General features: G+C 38.3%; 1 protein-coding gene across 7 annotated transcripts in view; it reads left to right on the top strand.

Moving 5' to 3' along the window:
- The window catches only part of HIPK2 (homeodomain interacting protein kinase 2), a 251,076-nt gene that overhangs the window by 71,977 nt on the left and 155,253 nt on the right, over window positions 1-23,846 (top strand). For all 7 annotated transcript variants that reach the window (XM_069087340.1, XM_069087337.1, XM_069087338.1 and 4 more), the window contains one exon: window positions 15,694-16,777. In XM_069087340.1, coding sequence (XP_068943441.1) covers window positions 15,694-16,777 — 1,084 coding nt within the window. The remainder of the gene's footprint in view (window positions 1-15,693; window positions 16,778-23,846) is intronic.

Genomic DNA, 23,846 nt, shown 5'->3' with positions numbered 1-23,846 from the left:
GGTGGAGTTGTGAACTGATCCAGCCTTTCTGGAGAGCAATCTGGAGTTATGCCCAAAGGGCTATAAATACTTTCATATCCTTTGACCCAGCAATACCACTCTTAGGGTTATATCCCAAAGAGATCATAGAAGTGGGAGGAAGACTCATATGTACAAAAATGTTTATAGCAGCTCTTTTTGTGGTGGCAAAGAATTGGAAATTAAGGGGGTGCCCATCAATTGGGGAATGGCTGAACAAGTTGTGGTATATGCATGTTATGGAATACTATTGTGCTATAAGAAACGAGGAGCAGACGGTTTTCATATTTACCTGGAGAGGCTTATACGAACTGATGCTGAGTGAGAAGAGTAGAACCAGGAGAAATTTGTACACAATTACAGACACAACATATGTGTCATGGCCAACTTTGACAGACTGGGCTCCTCTCAGCAATGCAGTGATATAAGTCAATCCCAAAAGACTCATGATGGAGAGAAATATGTGCATCCAGAGAAAGAACTAGAAAGAACTGAGTTTATATCCAGGTGGAAGCAAAATACCTGGTCTTTTTCCTTCTCTTGTTTGGTTTTATGTCGTCTTTACCATTTTTCATTCCAGCTGATATAATCCATCTTTATAACCTGACTTATGTATAATGTGAAAGTATTTACAGATCCTATACTTGACTATATGCCGCCATGGGGGGGAGAGGAGGGGGGGACAAAATGTGAAACTCAAGGAATTGTGGAATTGAATCCTGTAAACTAAAAGGAAACAAACAAATTAATTATAAAATTAAAAAAATGTAAACTACTTGAGGTAAGGGACTGTTTTTTATTTCTTTCCTATTTGTATCCCCAATACTTACCATATACTGGACATTTAATAAATGTTCAATTTGTCCCATTTCTCTTCTTCATTTTAAAAATATTATGTTATCTGTCCCTTCTCAGTCCAATTCAATGAGTGTTATTGAGCACCTGTGTTGAGTGGTAATGCCTTCATTACCTCACTCCGGGGCTGTGTGAGAGGCTACAAGATAGGGTAAAGAACACTGGCTTTGGTTTCAGAGGTTTGTTCCTTGCTTTGAACACTGATGCTGTGATTTTTACTCCTCTGTGTGATCTTGAGCAAGTTATTCTCAATGAGCCTCAGGGCCCTCATCTGTCAAATGAGGGATTAGATGGATCAAATGATTTATAAATTCCATTCACCTCTAAATTCTATTATCTTCTTTAATCCATATTACTCTACTAGAATAACTTTCTAGTACTGTTATGAAAATCCATTATTGTACTGTATGGTCTATACTCTTTGTCTTCTCTTCTTCTATTATCATTGTGCTTGCCTCTGAAGATTTCTCCTCTGCTCCACTTCTAATCTATTGTAAACAGAAAAATCAGATAGCTAAATGTGTTAAAAATTATATCAAAGTTAGTGAAGCTAAGTGTTAGGGTCCAGGAATTAAAATACATAATTTTAGTACATGGGTTTTATTGTACTTGTTTTGGGTGTTCCAAATGTCTTTTTTTTTTTTAAAGCAATCGGGATTAAGTAACTTGCTCAAGGTTACACGGCCAGTTATTTCTGGGTGTGGTGCTGAGTATCTGAGCCCGGATTCGATCCCAGGTCATCCCGACACTGGAACCGGTGCTCATACTCGCTGTGCTACCTGGCCACCCCTAAATGTCCATATCTTTAGGTAAAATAGGGCTGATGGTCACCGAGAGTTAAGGTTATTTTTGTTTGTTTTTGGAGGGCAATTGGGGTTAAGTGACTTGCCCAAGGTCACAGGACTAGTAAGCGGCAAGTGTCTGAGGCTGGATTTGAACTCACGACATCCTGACTCCAGGGCCAGTGCTCTATTCAGTGTGCCACTTAGCTGCCCCCATGAGTTAAGGTTATTTTAAGACTGACTTTTGGATTAGCCAGGTTTTACTCTCTCTCGTTTATACATACATGCGTGCATGCACACATGTCCAAATATAGTTTGGAGATTTGCTTTTAATAAGTAATTCATTATGAACTTAATTTAAAATAATAGCCCAGGATCTTAGATTTTGATCTGGAAGGGATCTTAGTGCCAATTAAACTCACATTAAAACCTAAACTCCTAGGGGCGGCCAGGTGGCTCAGCGAGTAAGAGCACTGGCTCCAGTGTCAGGATGACCTGGAGATCAAATCCCAGGCTCAGACACTCAGCACCACACCCAGAAATAACTGGCCGTGTAACCTTGATTAAGTTACTAAACCCGATTGCTTAAAAAAAACAAAACAAAAAAAACCCACCTAAACTCTTTAAAATGGCCTTTATCATACCGATAACTGTGATAACTTACCACTCATTTCCTCCTTCAACTTTGTTTTCCATTGTCTATCCAATTCCTGCTGTATTAGTCTAATTTCCTTTTATGTGGTACCAGTGTGTATACTGATCTTCTAGTTTTTCTCTTTTCATTTCACATTATTTTGTATATATTTCTCTATAATTCATTTTCTATAATTTATTATATGCTTTATATCAAAAACACAAGATCATAAATTTAGACCTGAAAGGTACTCAGAAGTCACCTAATCTCTCTTGTTTTATAAATGATATAGGAGGCTGAAGCTGAGAGTTTACCTGCTTGCCTAAACTAGTTAGTAGCAGAATCAGGTTTAAATACCAAGCCCTGTGTGTCAAAACCATTGCTTTCCACAGTACTATAGTTTCTATTAAACATCCATACAACCCAGTAAATTTGCTGTGCAACTATTTACATTCAAATAAATTACTTCTCGTATTATTTTAGTCATAACTTGTCACATGGCCTAAGTCTTTTTCCAGTATATTCTTCCTTTATTCCCTTTTCCTTTCACGTACCTTCATTTTATCTATGTGTCCTATTCTTCTCATTGTTTTTGTTGTTTGCTTTTTACTTTGCAATATTTCATCACGATGCTGATTTCTTTATACTCATAATTTTAGATCCTACTTGTAACATAGTACTTCACTACATTAGGGCACCACAATTTATTTAACCCTTTCCCTACTGTTAGACATTTCTGTAGCTTCCACTTTTACACCCTTTACAAAAAATTTTATGCAAATCTTCTAAGATTTTTTTGTCCTTTCATTTTGTTAGCATTCTCAGGGTATATATTCTTAAAGTTAGAATTATAGAGTCAAAGGGTATGAGTGTTTTGGTAACTTTTCTATGTACTGCCTGGTTGTTCGAAAAAGGTTCTCTAGTTTGTAATTTTGCGTTCAATGGGTGATGTACTTATTTCTTCACAACCCCTCTAATATTAAGTTTATCATGTTTAATTATGTTTGCCAATTTGATAGTTATAAGGTGACACCAGAGAGCTGTTCTAAATTATACCTCTTTGTTTATTCATGAGTTTAAACATTTAAGTGTTTATTAAAGTTTTTTTCTTTTGAAAACTTGTCCCTATCCCTTAACTATTTATTCATTAAAGACTATAACTTGCAAATTTTTTACTTTCTTATGTATTTTAGATGTCACTTTTAAAATACTTTCCCATGTTATTTTCCTTTTATTTTTGTTATATTGTTTTGTTGTACAGAAAGTATTTTAATTTATTCAAGCACATCTATCTTTTCCCCTATTAATTCTTTCACTTGTGTTCAACAGTCATCTCCCCTCTATACTGAGATAAATTACATTTTTGTTAAAGTGGATCCAGAAGACCCTTTTCTAACATTTTAACCTTCATATATATATGTATGTATATATGTGTGTGTGTGTGCGTATATATTTAAAAATTATAATTTACATAGGAACTGCCTATTCAAGAGACTGGTACAGCAGAAATAGGACCCTCACCACCTGAATAACCTTGACAAGTCATTAAATCTCTGTTTCTCATTTGACTAATCTGTAAAATGAGGGAAATGGCTTAAATGACCAAGATTACTTCCCACTCTAAATTTGTGATCTGTGATTCATGTGTCATATGTTATGCCTCAAGACAGATATTCCCCCAGTAAATTTACCTCTTGGGTTCCCAAATATTCTTGGAAAAGGGCAGATTTCAGCAAATTTATATGCCTAGCAATCTGATAAGCATGGTGTTCAAGATCTGTTTCCGTTTGACCATGTGATAGGCATCTGAGTGGTAATGTCACATGCCAATCAAAGGAAATATTTTAAGTATTTGATATGATGATGGTTTGTCTACTTCTTCCTCTCATGAACTTTAGTAGTACTCTTCTGAAAACTGCTTGCTTATAGCTTTGACCATTCATCATTTAGAGAATGGAAGTTATTCTTAATATTTGAATTAGTTCCTTATATATTTTGGAAATGAGACCTTTATCAAAGAAAAATATCTCTTACAGTTAACAGTTTTAATTGCCTTTAATGTACATACTTTTAAAAATAATTTTTTTTCAATTAAAGAAAATTCATTTTTCTGTTTCTCCCAGCTCCCCTACTCCCACTGAAAACGAAACCTTTGATTATAAATATTCATAATTAAACCAAATGAATTCCCTGCACTGGCCATATTGTCAGCATCCTGAATTTGTCATCTCTCTTGTAGGAGGTGGATAACATCTTTCATCACGAGTGACACTGAGTTAAGAGTTTCCCACACCCTCTTTATAAAGAAGAGGGTGGTGAGAGAGGAATATACTTAGCACCAATGCTCCAGGTTTAATGCATGCATTGAAAAATGTTGAACAAAGCTTTTACTGGTGACTTACATTGTCTCTGTGCTACAGGACAGAATGCATATATTTTAAAATGATCTCGTTACAAAATGGCTTTAGTTGTATGTTTTTAAGAAGTAAAAAATTGGGGCGGCTGATGGCACAGTGAATAGAGCACCAGCCCTGGAGTCAGGAGGACCTGAGTTCAAATGCGGCCTCAGACACTTAACACAAAACTAGCCATGTGACCTTGGGCAAGTTACTTAACCCCAATTGCCATACCTTCCCCCCTCCAAAAAGAAAAAAAAAAGTTAAAAATGAAGATTAAAAGAAATGTTATGATATTATGTTTAATGATTAGTATAACAACTATCATTATATACAAGTCAGATTGGCTGAGGTGGCTTTAGGCTTTTTCTGTGCCATCAAAATATTATCTTGCTTCTGAGAAGCTTGTTATTTCAGGTGTAGATCAAAATGTGGGGGAAGAAGGCAAAGCAGTTTAAATAAATTATTTGGATGATCCTAACTGGTAGTTAGTTAATAATAGTAGTTAATAGATCTGTATATTCTGTAAAATAACTTTTACACGAAACCCAAGTTTCCAGTATCAACAGGAAAGAGACAGTTAAATGGAGTGAAGTATCAGCTAAATAACAATGAGATCCTCAGTTAACTTTTTTTGACCATCAAAGAATCCTCAGTGGATACTGGCAGCAAAGAAGCAAATGGTAACAAAGACATTTTAAGCTGATGGAAACTCTAACCAATATCTAGGACTTCTTTATTCCTGAAGTAGCCTGAAAAAAAATAGTGAGATTTGTCTTAAAAAAGAAGAATGAATACCAAGTTTACTATAAGAAGCACTTTAATATAGTCAGAATTTAGTGGGAGAAAGCATTTGATTTATACTTTGTATTTGATTTCTTTAAATTTTGCTCCAAATTATAAACAAATGGAAATTAGAGAATAATCATTATTGGACTGAAGTACATTTGGAAATGAGACCTTTATCAGAAAAATTTGCTGCAAAGATTTTTTTTCCCCTTTAGTTTAGTTACTCTTCTTGTTTTAATTGCCGTCAATGTACGTACTTTTGAAAACAATTTCATTTTTTATAGTTATATGTTACATTTTAATTTTAAAAAGGCCTAAATTATGTACATTGATAGATATCTATAAAAACATAGCTTGTTAATTCATTCAGCTAAACCCAAGGGCTTCATCTAGTGACAGCAACCTAAATTATCAGTCTGTAAAGAAATCATTTTATAAAACTGTTTAAAACTATTCTGTTTTCAAAATACATTTTAAATTATCAGAAATGGAGGAAGAAGAGGTTGGCCCCTTTAACAGAGCATCTAGAAAGCAATAGCTTTGAAACTGCTATTGTAAGAAGGTATTAAAGGAAGTAAAAAGTTTATATTTTCGTACTTCAAATATAAAGTGTGATTTTATTGGTGTAAATCCATCCAGCAATGCAGATTGTACCTCCTTCATACTTGACTGTTTCATCAGTTGCTGTAGCCAAAAAAAAAAAAAATCATTGCCTGAGGACCAACCTTTTGGTGGTAAACTTTTATAGATGTAGCTAGACTGATCCTCAGATCATGGGGGACCATACTTAAAACATCTCTCATTTGGTAGGATCTGCTAGAGCTCATGCCCTGTTGCCATAGGCTCAGAGAACCTAGGACCACCTTCATGTCATGGGCAGGCATAGGAATAGGAATAGTGTTGGGAAATGCAGGATTTAGTTAAATAAATTCTTTTATTGTGAATCAGCTATTCGTTAGAAAGTAGGAAGGCTCCTGGAGGAATAACTGAGAGACTATAGAGAGCCTCTCATCTCTGTAACAGTCACCCAGGTAACCAAATCCTGATTGGAAGGTGAGGTCATGGGGAGAAACACAGCCTGCATTGGTTCCATGTTCTTTGGGGTCTTTCAGTTCTGACTGTAGAAGGTACAGGAACTGAGAGAAAGAAGCAGTTAGTGGAGAAAACGTGTGCAGTGGGCTAAATTGCTGGATAGGTAATTAGAGAGCATCATCTCAGTTAACACAGCAGGGAGAAAGCTGCTGGAAAGGCATTTGATTCCTTATTCTGATAAGACAAGCAGCTTGTTGATGTCCGCAGGCAGGCTCAGGTAGCTAAAGACAGACCACAGCTAGGACTTTTTGAGAGTTTTAAAGTGTTTCTGGAGAGGATAAAGAGGAAATTCAGAAGTAAGTTTAACCCTTTATGGCTTGACTTTCTATTTATTAACAATTAATTTAAGTTAGACACTCCTATAGAGATACAGAATTTCAACAGAAATGCCTTTTCATTGCATTATTAACAGTAATTATTGTCAGTGTGATCTATCAGCCCTCATAGATTATTCTACAATTACTCTGAAACATGCACATACATTTTCAGAAGGCATTTGGTTATTGTATTTCTTTATTTTATATGACTTGTTATACATCCATATCTTATTTTATTTTATTACATAAAATCTTAAATTCTTTTTTGTTAGGAACAATTCTACATGATTCAGATACATCTGATGAAAAAGTCTTATTTTCATTTATGCATGGTGCATCTGAAAAAGCAGTTCTTTCATTCATACCAAGTAAAACCTCATTCCTTGAATATAGCCTAGGTTCAGCTTTGTAAGAGGCACACAATTCACATCTGATTCTGTACCCACCTCGATTTCTTGTTCCTGATGGAAAATCCTCTTTTCTTCCTCATTGTAGGTTAAATGATTGTAGATATAGAATCTTACTTTGTTTCCCTTCATATTTTGCAAGCATTTTGCCTTTTCAGTATATCTTAAATATTTTTATTTGAAATTCAGGAATGGAACTTTGCCTTAGTGTTTTGAATAAATACTAGACACATGAAAAAGGACTAAATATATTTATAATTATAAAACTTAAGGACATTTATCCCCCCCCAAAGACTCTACAATTAAAATGTAATACTAAAAAGAAATTTTAAAATATTCATGCATATAATAATATTAAAAAGAAAACTATTTGGACATATTAGCATGGATAGTGTTTATTTAGAGGCTTGATTTCTCCTTTGTCTTTAATGGCAGGCAGCCTTGTTGTGGTTTCCTCATACATCTGAGGAGTTTCTTCCATTTGATAGGATGGTTAGGAATCAGCTGGCATTAGGGATTAGTGAAGAGTGAGTAACAGGGAAGAAGTGAGTAAGCAAAACCAAACCTTGAAAATTGGGTCAGGTGTGATCAAGAACAACAGCAACCAGTGGGTAACTGGTCTAAAAATCAAAGTCAGAAATCTATGAGGTAATGAATTAAGAAGGTAAAGCAGGAAAATGTGGCCTGAGATTGGGAGCAATTGGGGCCAAAGGCAGGGAGTTGCTTTCAAAGAGCCAGGTCAAAGAAGCAAGAAGGCGAAAAGAACCAGATGCAATGAGAAACAGAGAGACAGAGAGGGGAGAAGGAGAAATTTGGAAAGTATTAAGAGTGAGACAGAAAGGGATGAAGGAGGGGAAATTTGGAAAGTATTAAGAGAGAGAGAGCGAGGGAGGGGGGAAAAGGAAAAGAGAAACACTACATCAGATGCTTCCTAGGGCTGCATGACGCTGGCCAGGCAAGTCCCCTCACCTCTCTCAGTTAAAGTTATCTCATCGCCTTTCAGGGTGGTTGAAAGGATAAAATGAGATAACATGTAAGATGCCTTGCAAGCCTTAAAACATTATATAAATGGTAGGTAGGTTGAAAATAGATAAAATAATAAGCATTTATTATGTGCCAGGCACAGTACCAAGCCCTAGACATATTATATGTTACAGCATGTTCCTTTTTGCTAAATACCTCTTTATTGCTTATCCTTAACTTCAGTTTTTTGGACACTGTAGTGTTTATAGCCATACAGTATCACCAAAGGAAAACAGGTATTAAAAAGATGGCCTTTGTTTCAGGAGAAGTATGGAAAGCATTAAAAAAAAACAAAACTTGGGTGGCTAGGTGGCGCAGTGAGTAAAAGGCTGGCCCCAGAGTCAGGAGGGCCCGAGTTCGGTTCCGGCCTCAGACACTTAACACCCACACAAAAAAACTAGCCATGTATTGCCCTCCAAAAGGCAAAAAAAAAAAACAAAAAAAAAACCCCAAAACAAAAAACTTGATGTTTTCTAAAAGCAGTCCAACTTATGTTGGGTCCAGGATTGAATAAGAGGGCCCAACATATCTATTTGTAGTATCTTTCCAAGTTATATATACTGGTGGATGAGCTCTATAGGTCCTCCTTCCATGTGTTTCCCTAGTCTGCATATTAGGCATTCTTCATCCATTTTTTTCCTCTGTGGATAATTAAATATAGTTATTTTGAATAATTATGGATCTCATTTAGGAGGCCCTGCACTGTTGCAGGGCCTGATACAATGAGCCATACCATATAGGAGTAGCTGAAAGGCTTTGCCATCTATATATGGCGAGTCTGTCTTCAACTTGGACTCAGCCTTGGACCTTTTCCATAACAGTGGTGAACACCTTTGGTAATCATATACCTCCTCATTTTAAGCCTATCATTAGAAGGGCATCAAACAAGGTTTTCTCTACTATATCTTTCCAGGAATACTGTGTAAATTTTTTTTGGCCTTTTGGAGGGCAATTGGGTATTAATTAATTAATTAGCTTGCCCAAGTTAAATACATGGCTAGTTTTTATGTATGTGGGGGGGGGGGGGGGGGGCGGGGCGGTGTTAAGTGTCTGAGACCAGAACCGAACTTGGGTCTTCCTGACTCTGGGGGCTGGCGCTTTACTCACTGTGCCACCTAGCCACCCCAATATTTTGTAATTTTGACTAATTCCTGAGAGATATCTAGTGGAGGGGAAAGTTTAAATACAATGTTTACCTCTACTGAATCAAATAATTTTTTTCCTAATAATGGACAGGAAGCATATTGGGATTTTATATTCTCTATATCTTTCATTCAATCATGTGTTAATATGGTCAAATGTAGAGTATTTCTTCAAAAACAAGTAAAACTAACAATACAGTGACCAAACCTGAAAGTGCATGCAGTATTCTATGCCTATAGAACTCCTACCACTCTTTTTTTTGAATCTCTATAGTTTATTTTTTTTTATAAACTTTTAAAGAACTTTTTAGTTTACATCATTCATTTCCACAAGACTTTGAGTTATAAATTTTCTCCACATTTTCCCCCTACCCACCACCCCAAAATAGCGATCCCACTGAATATCTCCTCCCCCAATCTGCTCTCTTTCATATCTTCCCCCATAACCCCTCCGACTTTCCAGTAGGGCATGGTGGATCTCTGTGCCCCTGTGCCTATGTATCTTATTTCCCAGTTACACATAAAATAATAATAATAATACATATTTTTTAAACATTTGATTTTAAACTTTTTTTTTTTGCTTTTTGGGGGAGGAGAGGGCAGGGCAATTGGGGTTAAGTGACTTGCCCAATGTCACACAGCTAGTTTTTTGTGTTAAGTGTCTGAGGAATTAGACTGGAGCAAATGGAAGCTAGTGACTTTATGAAAAATCAAGACCGGCCCTGGAGACAGGAGGACCTGAGTTCAAATCCGACCTCAGACACTTAACACAAAAAACTAGCCGTGTGACATTGGGCAAGTCACTATGGCCTGTAAGCAGCTTATCCTTTTCTTGGAAGCTTCTGGTACAGGAGTTCTGACTTCACTGTATTCCTTCTGTTCCATGCTTTGATCCTTTTTGTCCCCAAAATAGGAATACAAAGTCGGACTGCTGTGTTTGCCTTGCTTCCCTTATTTGCTTATGTTGCCACTCAATTACTTGACTTTTGAGCTTTTTGCCACAGTAGAACTCTGCTACCAGAGGAGGAAGCTGTGTCCCAATCACTGGGGTTTTCTCAGCTGCTGGAGCTGTTAGTTGGCTGCCTCTCAGAAGCCTCCACAAGCTCTGGCAAGCTGGTCACACACCCCAGGACCTCCACCCCGACTGCAATCCAGATCCAAGCAGGTTAAAGCAAGAGCAATTACCCCTCAGAATGGTTGCTTGGTCCCCCTTACAATCTGCAGGCCAGGAGCTCTGAAGCAGCCACATGGTGGGTGGCTGCAGGGCCGTGGAGCCTCAGCTGCTTCTTGCCCTGGGGGCAAAGGCCGGATCACATTCCGAATTTCCAGGTCCCAAAGTCCACACTGCACTGACCTCACTTTTTCCTTAGCATCTATGGGTTGATAATTCTGGAAGCAGCTTCTGGTGATCTTAAGTCCCTCCATCTGGGGGCTGATTGTGGCCGCCCTGAGGCTAAAACTTCTGGCTCGAGCATGTTACACTGGCCGCTTCCTGCCGGCCTGCCGGGCTATCTTCAGCGGGAAGTTAGCTTCTCTGTGCCATTTTGTGGGTTCTGTAGCTCCAAAGTTTGTTTAGAGTCATTTTTTACATGAATTGGAGGAAGTGGGTGGGGGAGCCCTGTGGAAGTCCTGTTTCTACTCTGCCATCTTGACTCCTTCCCCTCTTTTTTTTTTTTAATAGCAAGCTGCTTTCTCTCCCTTAAAAAAAATAATATTGATGTTATAAGATAAATTATTATGGGCTTTACACTGTTATCAATTCATATAATTCTTTCAGTACTCCTATGAAATCATTTATTTCCTCATTGCCTGGAGCACAACAATATTCCATCACACTCACATACCATAATTTATTTAACCATTCCTCAATTTATGGGCATTCATTTAGTTTTCAGGTTTTTTTGCCACCACAAAAAGAGCCACTATAAATATTTTTGTGCATATAAGACTCTTTCCTCTTTCTCTGCTGCACAGTGGTATAGATGGGTCAAAGAATATGCACTGTCTGTAACTTTTAATGAATAATTATAAATTACTTTCCAGAATGATTGTATCTACTCATAAGCCCACCAATGGTACATCAAGGCACCTGTTTTCCCATGGCCCTTCCAACATTTGTCATTTTCTTTTTTTGTCATCTTTGCCAATCTGATGGGTATGAAGTGGAATCTCAGAATTACTTTAATTTGCATTTTTCTAGTAGTGATTTGAAACTTTTTTTCTTAATGTTTCTTCCCTTGAGAATGGCCTATTCATATCCCTCAAGCATTTGTCAATAGGAGAAAGGTTCTTATTTTTATACATTTGAATTTGTTCTTTGGAAATGAGACCTTTATAAGGGAAAGCTGCTGCAAAGATATTTTCCCCAATTAATTATAACTCTCCTAATTTTGGCTTTTTTTGGTATAGGTAGCCAAGTAGTACACTGAATAGTGTTAAACCAAGAGTCAGGAAGAACTGAGTTCAAATCTGGCCTCAGGCTCATACTAGCTATTTGACTTCAGGCAAGTTACTTTAACCTGTGTCTGCCTTAGTTTCCTCATTTTCAAAATGGGAACAATACCCACCTCCCAGGATTATTGTGAGAATAAAATGAGGTGCTTTCTGTTAAGTGTTTTACAAACCTTAAAGCATTATATAAATATTACACATTGTCATTGTTATTAGATTTGCTTTTGCAAAAACTTTAGTTTTATGTAGTCGAAATTCTCTATTTTGTCTTCTGCAATCTTTTCTATCCCTTGCTTGGTCATGAACTTTTCTTCTACCAACAGATCAACTAGGTGATTTTCCCCATATTTCTCTAATTTGTTTATGATGCAACCTTTTTATATTTAGGTCTTATATCCATTTGGAGTTTATCATGGTATAAAGTGTGACATTTTTTTCCGTACTGCCATTCAGTTGTCCTGGTCTTTTCTGTCAAATAATTAGTTCTAAGCCCAGTAGATGGAGTGTTTGTATTTATGGGATATTTGGGTATTAGATACATTTTCTCCCTTCTGTTATATATCTAATCTGTTCCTGTGACTGAGATCTCGGTTTGTTTTAACCAGTACTTATAGTCTTATACTTAACCAGAGTTATCTATGGTCCTGAAAGATTATGTGATTCCTAAAGTCCACCTCAGATTCAGGACTTAAACTTGGGTCTTTCTGCCTTGGAAGCCAATTTTCTATCCATGGGATCTCTTAATTGCCAAATCCAGTGGCCTTTTCGCAATCTTTATCCTTCTTCACCTCTCTTCAGTGTTTGGCACTGTTGATTAGCTTCTCCTTGGTACTCTTCTTTTTTCTAGTTTCTCTCCTGATTTTCTCTCTACCTTTCTGACTGTTCCTTCTTTGTCTCCTTAGCTGAATCTTCATTTACCTGCTCACAGTGAGGGGTTCCCCAGGTCTCTGTCCTGGGCCCTCTCCCCTCCTCTCTCTATACTTTTCCACTTAGTGAGCTCATCACCTCTCACCTGAACAATATCTTATATCTCCAACTGCTTTTTAGAGATTTTAAATTCAACATGTGAATTTGTTATTTTTACTTTCTACACCTTCCTCTCTTCCTAACCTCTGTTACCATTGAGGGTACCACTATTCTCTGAATCACCAAAGGCCACAAGCTGAGGGTTATCCTTTCCGGTACAGCTGCCCTCTGACAATACAAATATCCTGGTGCAGGCCCTCATCACCTTACACCTAGACTACTGCAATAGCCTGAGAGTTGGTCTCCCTTCATTCCACTCTTTCTTCTACACAGCTCTCAAACTGATCTTCTTAAAGTCCACGTCTGATCACATCGCCCCCTTATTCAATAAACTCAAGTGGATTCCTATTATCTTTTGGACCATATATAAAATCTTTTGTTTGACATCCAAAGACCTTCATAACACTGTCTTTTCTAACCATTCCTATCTTCTTACACCTTACTTCCCTCTGCATACTCTGTGACCCAGTGACACTGGCCTCCATCTATCAACTCTGGGCACTTCCACCAGCTAGCTATCCTCTGTGCCTGCAATACTCTTCCTCCTCATCTCTGCCTCCAAGGTACCCAGTCTTCTATCAGTTTCTGCTAAAGTCTCACATTCTATAAGAAACCTAAGTCTCCTCAATTATTAAAATTCCCTCTGAGATTAGTCCTGATTTATCTTGAATGTATCTTGTTTGTTGGCAGCTGTTCATATCAGTTTACACAGCTGTCTCCCCTAGTAGACTCTCGTTTTTGTTTTTCTTTATATCAACAGCGCTTAGCACAGTGCCTGGCACAGTGTAGACACTTCATGAAATGCTAGTTGATTAACAGTATACCATGCTGCCTCTCTCCCACCTAATGCCTTCATCAGAGATGCTCTCAGGGCTGATCTGTGTAAACTAATCACATGAGAGGTAGGTAGGTTTGTGTGTGTGTGTGTGTGTGTGTACGTGTGTGTGCATATGCATGTGTGTGTATAAATACGGGTTGGTAGCTATTGATATTCATATCAATAAGGGCCAGGATGGTTTCCATGCCTTTAATATTTCTTCCTCCTTTAGATACCTTGAGAATCACTCAATACCTTCATGGCTGGCTGTTGTCTCCAAGATATTTTTGACGTATCTGCTTTTTCCATCTTTGTTTTCTTCAGTAATATTTTGTTTCCTCTAATAGCATATTCAGGACTGTTAGAGCCCATATATGGTAGCTCTACTGGCCTTAATGGTGACAAGAATTTGTTATAAAAATCTTTGCTGATCTTTTCCATCCTCCTTCTAGTTCCTTCACTGACTTTGCTTACCTGAATCTCTCACCAAATTCTCTTCAACCTTCTTTTCTCTCCCTCTTTTCTGAGTAGATGGTGCTAACAATCTTATATTACTCTTTTCCTTAAGAATTTACAAAGGACTTTATATTCTCATTTAATGTTTCTGTCAACTGCCAAATCTCCCTTCACAAAAGCATGAGAAAAGAAAAAAATAATTTAAAATAGTTATGTTTTGTTACTTCAAAGTAAGTGTACCAATAGGAAAGCACCAGATTTTTTTGTGTGCATCTATAAAATTTGTTGGTGCATTAGTTTTATGATAATGAAAAATCATTCAACAGACGTAAAGTTGGTTTCTTTTTTTTTTTTTTTTTTTGCTTTTTGGAGGGCAGTTGGGGTTAAGTAACTTGCCCAAGATCACACGGCTAGTTTGTGTGTGTGTGTGTGCGTGTGTGTGTGTGTGTGTGTGTGTGTGTGTGTGTTAAGTGTCTGAGGCCAGATCTGAACTCAGGTCCTCCTGGCTCCAGGGCCAGCACTCTACTCACTGCGCTAGCCACCCCCAGTTTTTTCTTTTCTATTCAACCAAAAGCACTGAATGAAAGAAATTAATCTAATATTTGTGACACTTTTTTTTTTAAAGCAATCAGGTTTAAGTAACTTGCTCAAGGTTACACAGCCAGTTATTTTGTGTGGGTATTAAGTATCTGAGCCCGGAAACGATCCCAGATCTGGGGTTGGTGTTCTTACTCACTGCACCACCTGAATAGATTTTTTTTTTTTTTTGCCTTTTGGAGGGCAATCGGGTCCTCCGACTCCAGGGCCGGAGCTCTTACTCACTGTGCCACATAGCCGCCACTGTGACAATCTTAATTACTAAATCAGATCAACTATATAGCTGACCCAGCAGACTACAGAATTCTCTGAAGTTCTACCCAAAAGGGAAAAAGTATACAATTGAAAAGTATTAATTTGTGGGTTGTATACTAATGGGGCCTAATCAGAGTCATTTGTTTTTTCTAAAAAACTATTTAACCTGGTAGTTCTAACCCTCGATTACTAATCTCATTTTGCAATTGTAAGCCTGACTTAGTAAACCAATAAGGCTTTCCTTATCCTTTTCATTTGTGACAAGTTGGAGAGATACTCCATTAACACGTTACAACATTTACTTTGTTGGTAAAGCCTTTGAGAACCTAAGGATACCCTTATGACATGATAAGGCATTGGAGTAAGACTTTAGTGGAAGAAAATAAGCCTGAATGTATTCACTTCCTTCCATATCCAAGTCCTGACAGGCCTCTTTAGCTTCACCTTTACAGTTTTTAAATTCTTTTGGTGATGGCAGGTGAACTGCTTAGAACCATTATTAATTCCTTATTTTTATCAGTGGGGACAGATATTCCATATAACTGAAACCATTAAAAGTGATATGGTTCCTCTAAACTTACTTGTGATAGAACAGATTTAAATAGTTTTTATACTTTCCTTCCATTTTTCTTTTAGGTATGGCCTCACATGTGCAAGTTTTCTCCCCTCACACCCTTCAATCAAGTGCCTTCTGTAGTGTGAAGAAACTTAAAGTGGAACCAAGTTCCAACTGGGATATGACCGGGTACGGCACACACAGTAAAGTCTACAGCCAGAGCAAAAACGTACAGCCCTCACAACCAGCCGCCACTACCGTCAGCACCTCCCTGCAAATCCCCAACCCCAGCCTACCTTACGAGCAAACCATCATCTTTCCAGGAAGCACTGGGCACATTGTCGTAACATCTGCAAGTAGCACTTCTGTCTCTGGGCAAGCCCTTGGTGGACCACACAACCTGATGCGTCGAAGCACTGTGAGCCTTCTTGACACCTACCAAAAATGTGGACTCAAGCGTAAGAGTGAGGAGATTGAAAACACAAGCAGCGTGCAGATCATTGAAGAACACCCACCCATGATTCAAAATAATGCAAGTGGGGCCACTGTAGCCACTGCCACCACATCTACTGCCACCTCCAAAAATAGTGGCTCCAACAGCGAAGGTGATTATCAGCTAGTCCAGCATGAGGTTCTCTGCTCCATGACTAACACATATGAGGTCTTAGAGTTCCTCGGTCGAGGAACATTTGGACAAGTGGTCAAGTGCTGGAAACGTGGCACCAATGAAATTGTTGCTATCAAAATCTTGAAGAACCACCCATCTTATGCCCGACAGGGTCAGATTGAAGTGAGCATCCTGGCCCGGCTGAGTACTGAGAGTGCAGATGACTACAACTTTGTCCGAGCTTATGAGTGCTTCCAACATAAAAACCATACTTGCTTGGTCTTTGAAATGTTAGAACAGAACCTCTATGACTTCCTGAAGCAGAATAAGTTTAGTCCCTTGCCCCTCAAATACATCCGCCCTGTCCTCCAGCAGGTAGCCACAGCCCTGATGAAATTAAAGAGCTTAGGTCTTATCCATGCAGACCTCAAGCCAGAGAACATTATGCTGGTTGATCCATCCAGACAGCCATACAGGGTTAAGGTCATCGATTTTGGTTCAGCTAGCCATGTGTCAAAGGCTGTGTGTTCTACCTACCTTCAGTCCAGATATTACAGGTAAGAAAAAACCAACTAGCCAAGGAATGGTTGTTTACTAGAGTGCCTACAATGACTGGATCACAGTGCTAGATGCATTTAAAGTTGATTTATGATAAATGTCAAATAAATATATAGATGCCAAGTGCTACAGGCTTTCAGAGGAGGGAGAGATCTCTGTAGACTAGAACCATTGTGTGGATGGTTACTGAAAGATTTACAAAGAAAGGTTTGTCTTGCATTGGCTCCTCAGAGAGAGGTAGGATTAGGAAAGGTAGACAGTGATGGTTCAACTCTAGTTGGAAGCAATGGAGAGGCAAAATCAGAGAGATGAGAGGTATATTTAGGAAATAATGAACAGATCAGTTTGATGGTGGAAAGGGAAGTTTGGGTTGGTGAGTAATGGGAAATAAGGGTGGAAAGAGAGGGTGTGATTGGATTATTCCATAATCCAAAGTAGTTTTGATTTTATCCTTCTTGGCATTGGAGAACTATTTATAGTTTTTGCAGAAGGGAATGACATAATGAAAATGATGTATTGGGACAATAAATCTGGTAGTAATGTACAAATGGATTAGAGTAGGGAGGGCTAGAGTAAGGGATTCCATCTAGGTAGCTAAAAATAATAGCTAGTATTTATAATAGTACCTGCTATGCACAAAGCACTGTGTTAAGAGCTTGACAAATAATTATCTCATGTGATCCTCACAACAACCCTGAGAGGTAGGGGCTATTATTTTCCCCATTTTATAGATGAGGAAACAGAGGCAAACAGAAGTACCTTGCCCAGAGGCTAATTAAGCTAGTAAGTGTTATTATAGTAATCAAAGACTGAGGTAAAGAGAAGCTGGAGTAAATGGTGGCAGTAGAAATGGATAAGAAGGAATGTGACAGGCATACTTTTTTTGGGGAAAAAAAAAAGAACCGATTAGATGTGGCAAGGAGAGAGGGCTATCAGCTGACTCTTAAGGCTTTCATCCTAGATCAGCAGGAGAATAACCATACTATTATCAGAAATAAAATCAGAACAGAGCAAATGTTTTACAAGGAATATATTAGTTCAGTCTTTTACATTTGAAGTGTCTAGTAGACATTTGGTAATACTAGCACTCAGGGCAGAGGATAATATTGGAATTATAAATTTCCACATAAAGAAAAGAGTTGAAAATATAGAAGTAAGTTCTTTAGTGGAAAAAATAAAAAGAAAAATATTGAGAGAAACATGTAAAAGAAAGAGAAGGAATAGTCAAAAAGTTAGGAGGGCTAGGATAATGTATTGCAGGAAGACAAAGATAGCGGCTATTTCTAAAAAGATAGATGGTTATAATTGTGATGAGACTGACCAAGAAAAAAACACTGGACATGTTGATTACCATGTCATTGGTGATTTTTGAAAGTGTAATTTCAATAGAATAGTAGGGATGAAAACCAGATTTCAGGGAGGGTGTGGAAAGGAAAAGGAAGCAGCAGGTACAGATCACTCCTTCAAGAAGTTTGGGAACAAAAGGAATCAAAAATAAGACAGTGGCTAGGAAGGGGTGACATGGACAGGGGGTGTGTGTGTTTTAAGATGCACTAGACCTGGGTACATCTGAAAGAATCTGAAAAGGTATCCAAGGAGAAGGAAATAATATTGAAGATGTTAAAAAGAGGATAAGTAATGGAGCAAAATTCTGGATGGAATGGGAAAGAAGAGAATACAAAACTATAGGCAAAGAATTTAGCTTTAGAAAAGAGGGGAAGAGACCTCTTATGCAGATGAGAGAAACTGAAGAGATCCTGGATAGCATTTTCGGGCAAAAAGGAAGATAGACGAGGGAGTTCACACCATCTCATCTTACAGAGGGAACAGCTACTGAGACCCAAAGGAACTGGCAAGCCAGCACTTGAGGACATACTTGATATTATTAGTAAAATGGTTACTTAAACCAAGTACATTAGGGATGTTTTCATTTTTAAGAGTAGAAACAGACCTTGCATCTAGTATTTTTAAGTAGGTAGCAAGATAAATGAAGGGGATCATATCAGATAGATTTAATCTCAGTAATAGAGGAGGTAGGTTCCTCTGTTGAGATTAGCCTGGGAAATAGAAGAGAGTTGACAAGGTATAACCAAACCACCTTGAAAGCCCAGGTAATATTAAATATTTGCAATGGATTATATTAGTAGAGTTCATGAAATTCTCCAGCGAAACTCTGAAGTCTTCAGAATAGGAACAACATAAGCATATCCTTAGTTGAAGTCTAGGCACAGTGGAAGGGCTAAGTTATGAGGAAGTCTAGAGTTTTATTAAGCACCAGAATTAAAGGGATTTACCATGGAGTCCAAGATGACAGGAACTTTAGCTTATTTAACTTGGACATAGTTGAGTAAGTGGAGAATAGCCTAGAAAGTAACTAGAGGTCCTAGCAAAGGTAAAGACTATATTTATTTGGTATAAAAAAGTGGGAAAGCTGACAGGTAAAGAGAATGTCACTAATTGGTAGATAAAAATAGAGAAGATGTGGACTGGGGCTAAAATCATTGAGAATAATAGTGTGTTTTGTTCAGCGGTCGATAGCCCCCAAAATGTAGCTGGTCAGTCATTGTTTAAGCACCTACTATACCAGCCACCATGCTCAGCAGAGGAGATAGAAAGAAGGGTAAACGACAGTCCCTCCTCTCATGGAACTCAGTCAAAAAAGGGAAATAATATACAAACAGCCATGTCTGTATTGTATACAAACAGCACAGGATATATACAGGATAATGGGACATAATCAGCAGAGGGAAGAAAGCACTGGGCATGAGGTGGGGTTGAATGGAGCCAGGGAAGCCGAGGCAGGAAAGCATTGCAGGCAGGGGGGACAGACAGGGAAAATGCCAAGAGTCAGGAGCCGATAGTATCTCATGAAGAACAGCAGTGAGAGCAGTGGAGCTGGGTCTCAGGGTATGGAGGGTAGGGGGTGTAAGGTGTAAGAAGGAGCCAGGTCATGAAAGGCTTTGAATGCCAAACAGAATTTTATATTTGATCCTGGAGGTGATAGGAGGGCACAGGACACATGGTCAGATGTAAACTTTGGGAAGCTCCCTTTGGTAGCTGAGTGGAAGATGAACTGGAATGCGCAGGGGAAGAGATGGAGAAAAGTGAAAGGGGAATATGGGAGAGATGTTATAGAGGTAAAATCAACAGACCATAGCAGTGTATTGGTTATGGGGTGGGGGGTGGAGGTCGGGTGGTGAGAGAGAGTAGAAAGTTGAAGATGACTGGTAGGGTCTAAATCTAGGTGACTGGTAGAGGATGGTGGTTCCCTCAAAAATAATAGGTAAGTTAGGAAAGGGTGAGGGTTTGACAAAAAAGATAATGAGTTCAGTTTTGGGCATGTTGAGGTGAAGATGTCTATTGAACATCCAGTTAAAGATGTCCAGTAGACAGTTGGAGTTTCTGTGTATTTCAGATGAACAGGAATAGAATGATGGCAGTTTCTCGGTGGTCTGGCAGGGAAATGCATGAGGGCCTAGAAGGAGTCCAGTTCCCTTTTAGACATTGGTTTGGAGGTAGTGAGAAACAGTGAGGCTAAAATGGGAAGAGGGCAATGAAGAAAGGTAGTTGTTTCTAAACAAGAAACCAGGTTTCCAGTAACAAGAAAATGAGAGAGGAAAGAAGTGACAAAAACGTGGAAGGATAAAGAGGAATCTGCCTTCAGTAGAAAGGAGGCTCCATAAGACTCAGTGAAAGGAGAAGAGACAGACCAGAGCTACTGGAATGGAGTCTGGAAGGAGGTAACATTTTGACAGGATGGGCACTGGGAGTAGTAGAAGAGAGGACAGGATGTCTTAGCATAGCCAGAAAACAGTCACTGCAGGACAAATATATGGCTGCCATTTTGAAGGTGGCTGACACTTGTTTGAAAATAAGATGTATTATGTATTATCTGTAGAAGGTGAAAGCCTGAGGCTCACTTTCACTACAAGTGTGTCGTTAATGTTATTGTTTTATATTTAGATTTTAAATTCAGCACTCAAAAAACTATTAGTTCCTCTTGATTTTTTTGCTTATAATCAAGGTATACTGCCAGAAGGTAAACAGTAATGCCTTGGTTATGACCATTTTTGTTCATACAGTCAAGCTTCAGTCACATAGATATTATTAATTGAAAGAGAAATTAATGATCTTTTTGATTCAGCTATCTTTTAAAACAAAACAAAAACCATTTCCTTTAAAAGTTACAGCATAATGAAAGGAACACCATATTTAAATGATACTCATTTAGAAAAAAATTTGAAGACATTAACACCCAACTATAATTTGGTACTTTGAATCTACTTGATCATGACTTGGCGCCATATTTTCACCAGGTATTAAAGTCCAAATCTCCATAGTTTCTTTCATAGCTATAATTATAACCGTTTCGGAGCCTCCCTATTGAATAAGCAGAAAGGTCGTGTTGGGAGGTAAGCAAAGCTAGGATGGTGAGGAGCCAACCTTACTCTCTCCTTGAATACAGAAAGAGGTAAGACATGGGAGGGATTTGAGGAATAGAAAGACAAATTCACTTTTTTGATCATGTACCTGATTAGTAAAAGAAACAACCCAAAACTTTGTCTTCATCCCAAGTATACATTTACTTATCTATAAAATATTTAGTATCATTATACTAGAAATTATATACATTATGGAACTTAACAAAAAATTTAAAAAGAATGAGGTAAATATTTGATCCTAGAGTTAATGGGGAGCCACTGGAGTTTACTGAGTAGGAAAGGGATATGATTGATGATTCAGAAAAGTCCACTTAGCAGATATGTGGAAAACGGACTGAAATGTTGAGAGGCTTGAAGTAAGAAGATCAAATAGGAAACTATTGCAGTGATCCTGGTAAGAAGTGGCCCTGTATTCTCATCCACTGATTGACGGAAGACCCTCCTTTTTGTGGTCAAGCAGAGTTCCCATTTTGGAGACTACTATCCTTTGAAAGAATATTAAGAAAGAATATTAAACTCAATTTAGCAAACATTTATTAAATATTTTTATGCATTGGTGAGACAAAGATGAAAAATAAATCTCTACCCTTAAAGAATGTAAAAAATCTATTCCATTCCAAATTGAATGGCAACTAAGTATTCAAACTTAATCCTTAATTAAAGCTTGTCATGGTCTGGGTTGGAAGCTGCATACCTCTGTACCTATTCCTCTAGTAGATGGATTATAGTTTTACATCAACAGTATGAAACCCTATGAAATAAACTCTTAGAGATGAAAATAAACATTCTTATCTAGCGCTATGAAACATATTCTTCATGAATCATGAAATGGCATAAAAACATTTTATTTTTGGTGGCCTAAAAGCACCATCCACAGATGAGCCACTGGGATGGCAGCAGCACAGGTGATGGCCTGGTTTCCAGGTGCTTTTTGGAGTTATCTCTTCTTCTTGCCTGATCTCACTTTGGACTTGCTAGTATTTTAAATGGTGGGGAGACAAGGTATTATCTGATATACCATTAACTGATTATACTTTTAGATTGTTGAGCTTTACAATTGATTGAGGGAGCAAAGAAGAAGGGGGAAAAAAGGATGGGAGTTGGTGGGGGATGGGGGTGGGGGGCTGGTGCATGCTATGGGATGACCTTGCAAGTTCAACATCTGGCAGTGGGGCCTGCTCCTCACTTTGTGTTAGGATCTCAGAGACCTTTTTTTCTGTATATTCCCAGAGATAACAGACCCTTCCAAACTACTTGTCATTTTCCAGTAAGTCATCATTCCTTTAGAACTTGGGTTAGGCCTCACAACTTAGGAACGCAAGGGTAGCAGAGACAAAGAAGCTAATCTGAGTTTTTAATCAAAAGGGCATTATCATAATATGGTACAATAGAATATGTATTCTTATATAATGTATACACGTGTATGTATAGCACTTCTTAATATAGGAATTTCCTTCTATTTGAATCATCTCACACAAAAGTTATATAGGATTTTGTTCATGTAGTTACTTCCAGGGAGTCCTTTACCTATTTTGGCAGCTTTAGGAAGAACAGCTTCAGCCAAACAGAGGAGTTATGGGTTCTTGTTCAATACTTCATATATTGAGGTATCTTGCATTTGTGAGGAATGCCCCTATAGACATAAGGCAGGGAGCCAGAGAAGGCACTCATTATACCTCACCAATGCAAGATCCCTTTTATAACATCCCCAACAAGTGGACCAGCCTCTGACTGAATATTTCCTTTGATGGGGGAAAATAATTACCTCAAATAGCAACTGATTGAGTTTTTGGAATGTATTAATTTTGGGAATGTTCTTCCTTCTATCAAGCTGAAATCTTGCTCACGGGGCCCTCTGAAATATTGCTCCCTAAGCCACAAAGAGTAAATCTGATGATTCTTCAGTTTGAAGATACCTATCATGCCCATCCTATGCTAAAGTCATAGCATCACTGAATTTGAGTTGGACCAAGCTTCAGAGGTCATTTATTCCAATCCACTCCTTCTATAGAATACCCAATACATGTTCATACAGCCTTTATTCAAAGAACTCCAAAGAGTTTGATGACTCTAATTGTTTTTTTTTTTTAAAGCAATTGGGGTTAAGTAACTTGCTCAAGGTTACACGGCCAGTTATTATTTCTGGGTGTGGTGCTGAGTATCTGAGCCCAGATTTGATCCAGATCATCCCGAAACTGGAGCCCCTGCTCTCTTACTCGCTGAGCCACCTGGCCGCCCCTAAGCAATTGGGGTTAAGTAACTTGCTCAAGGTTTACATGGCCAGGTGTTTCTGGGTGGGTGCTAAGTGTCTGAGCCCGGGATTTGATCTCCAGGGTTCTCAACACTGGAGCCGGTGCTCTTACTCGCTGTGCTACCTGGCCGCCCCAATGACTCTAATTGTTAACAAAATTTTCCTTCTATCAGGCCTGTTGCCTTTTACTTACTGTTCCTATTTTTGCCCATTAAGGGAGAGCAGAACTAGACTATTTGCTGTAATTTGTCCATAACATTTTCTCTCCCACATCTATGTTTTCACCATGGAATGCTGTCCCTCCATCCTGCCATCTCTTGGAACTTCAGGTTCCTTTCAAGGCTGTGAAGTAAAATTTAACTCAGGCTTCTGCCT

Source organism: Petaurus breviceps, unplaced genomic scaffold (assembly GCF_028583685.1).
Source record: "Petaurus breviceps papuanus isolate PSGF00001 unplaced genomic scaffold, PetGlider_PUasm1.0 181, whole genome shotgun sequence".
Classification (NCBI taxonomy): Eukaryota; Metazoa; Chordata; class Mammalia; order Diprotodontia; family Petauridae; genus Petaurus; species Petaurus breviceps.
The sequence above is the reverse complement of the archived record's forward strand: the minus strand, read 5'-3'. Positions and strand labels throughout refer to the sequence as shown.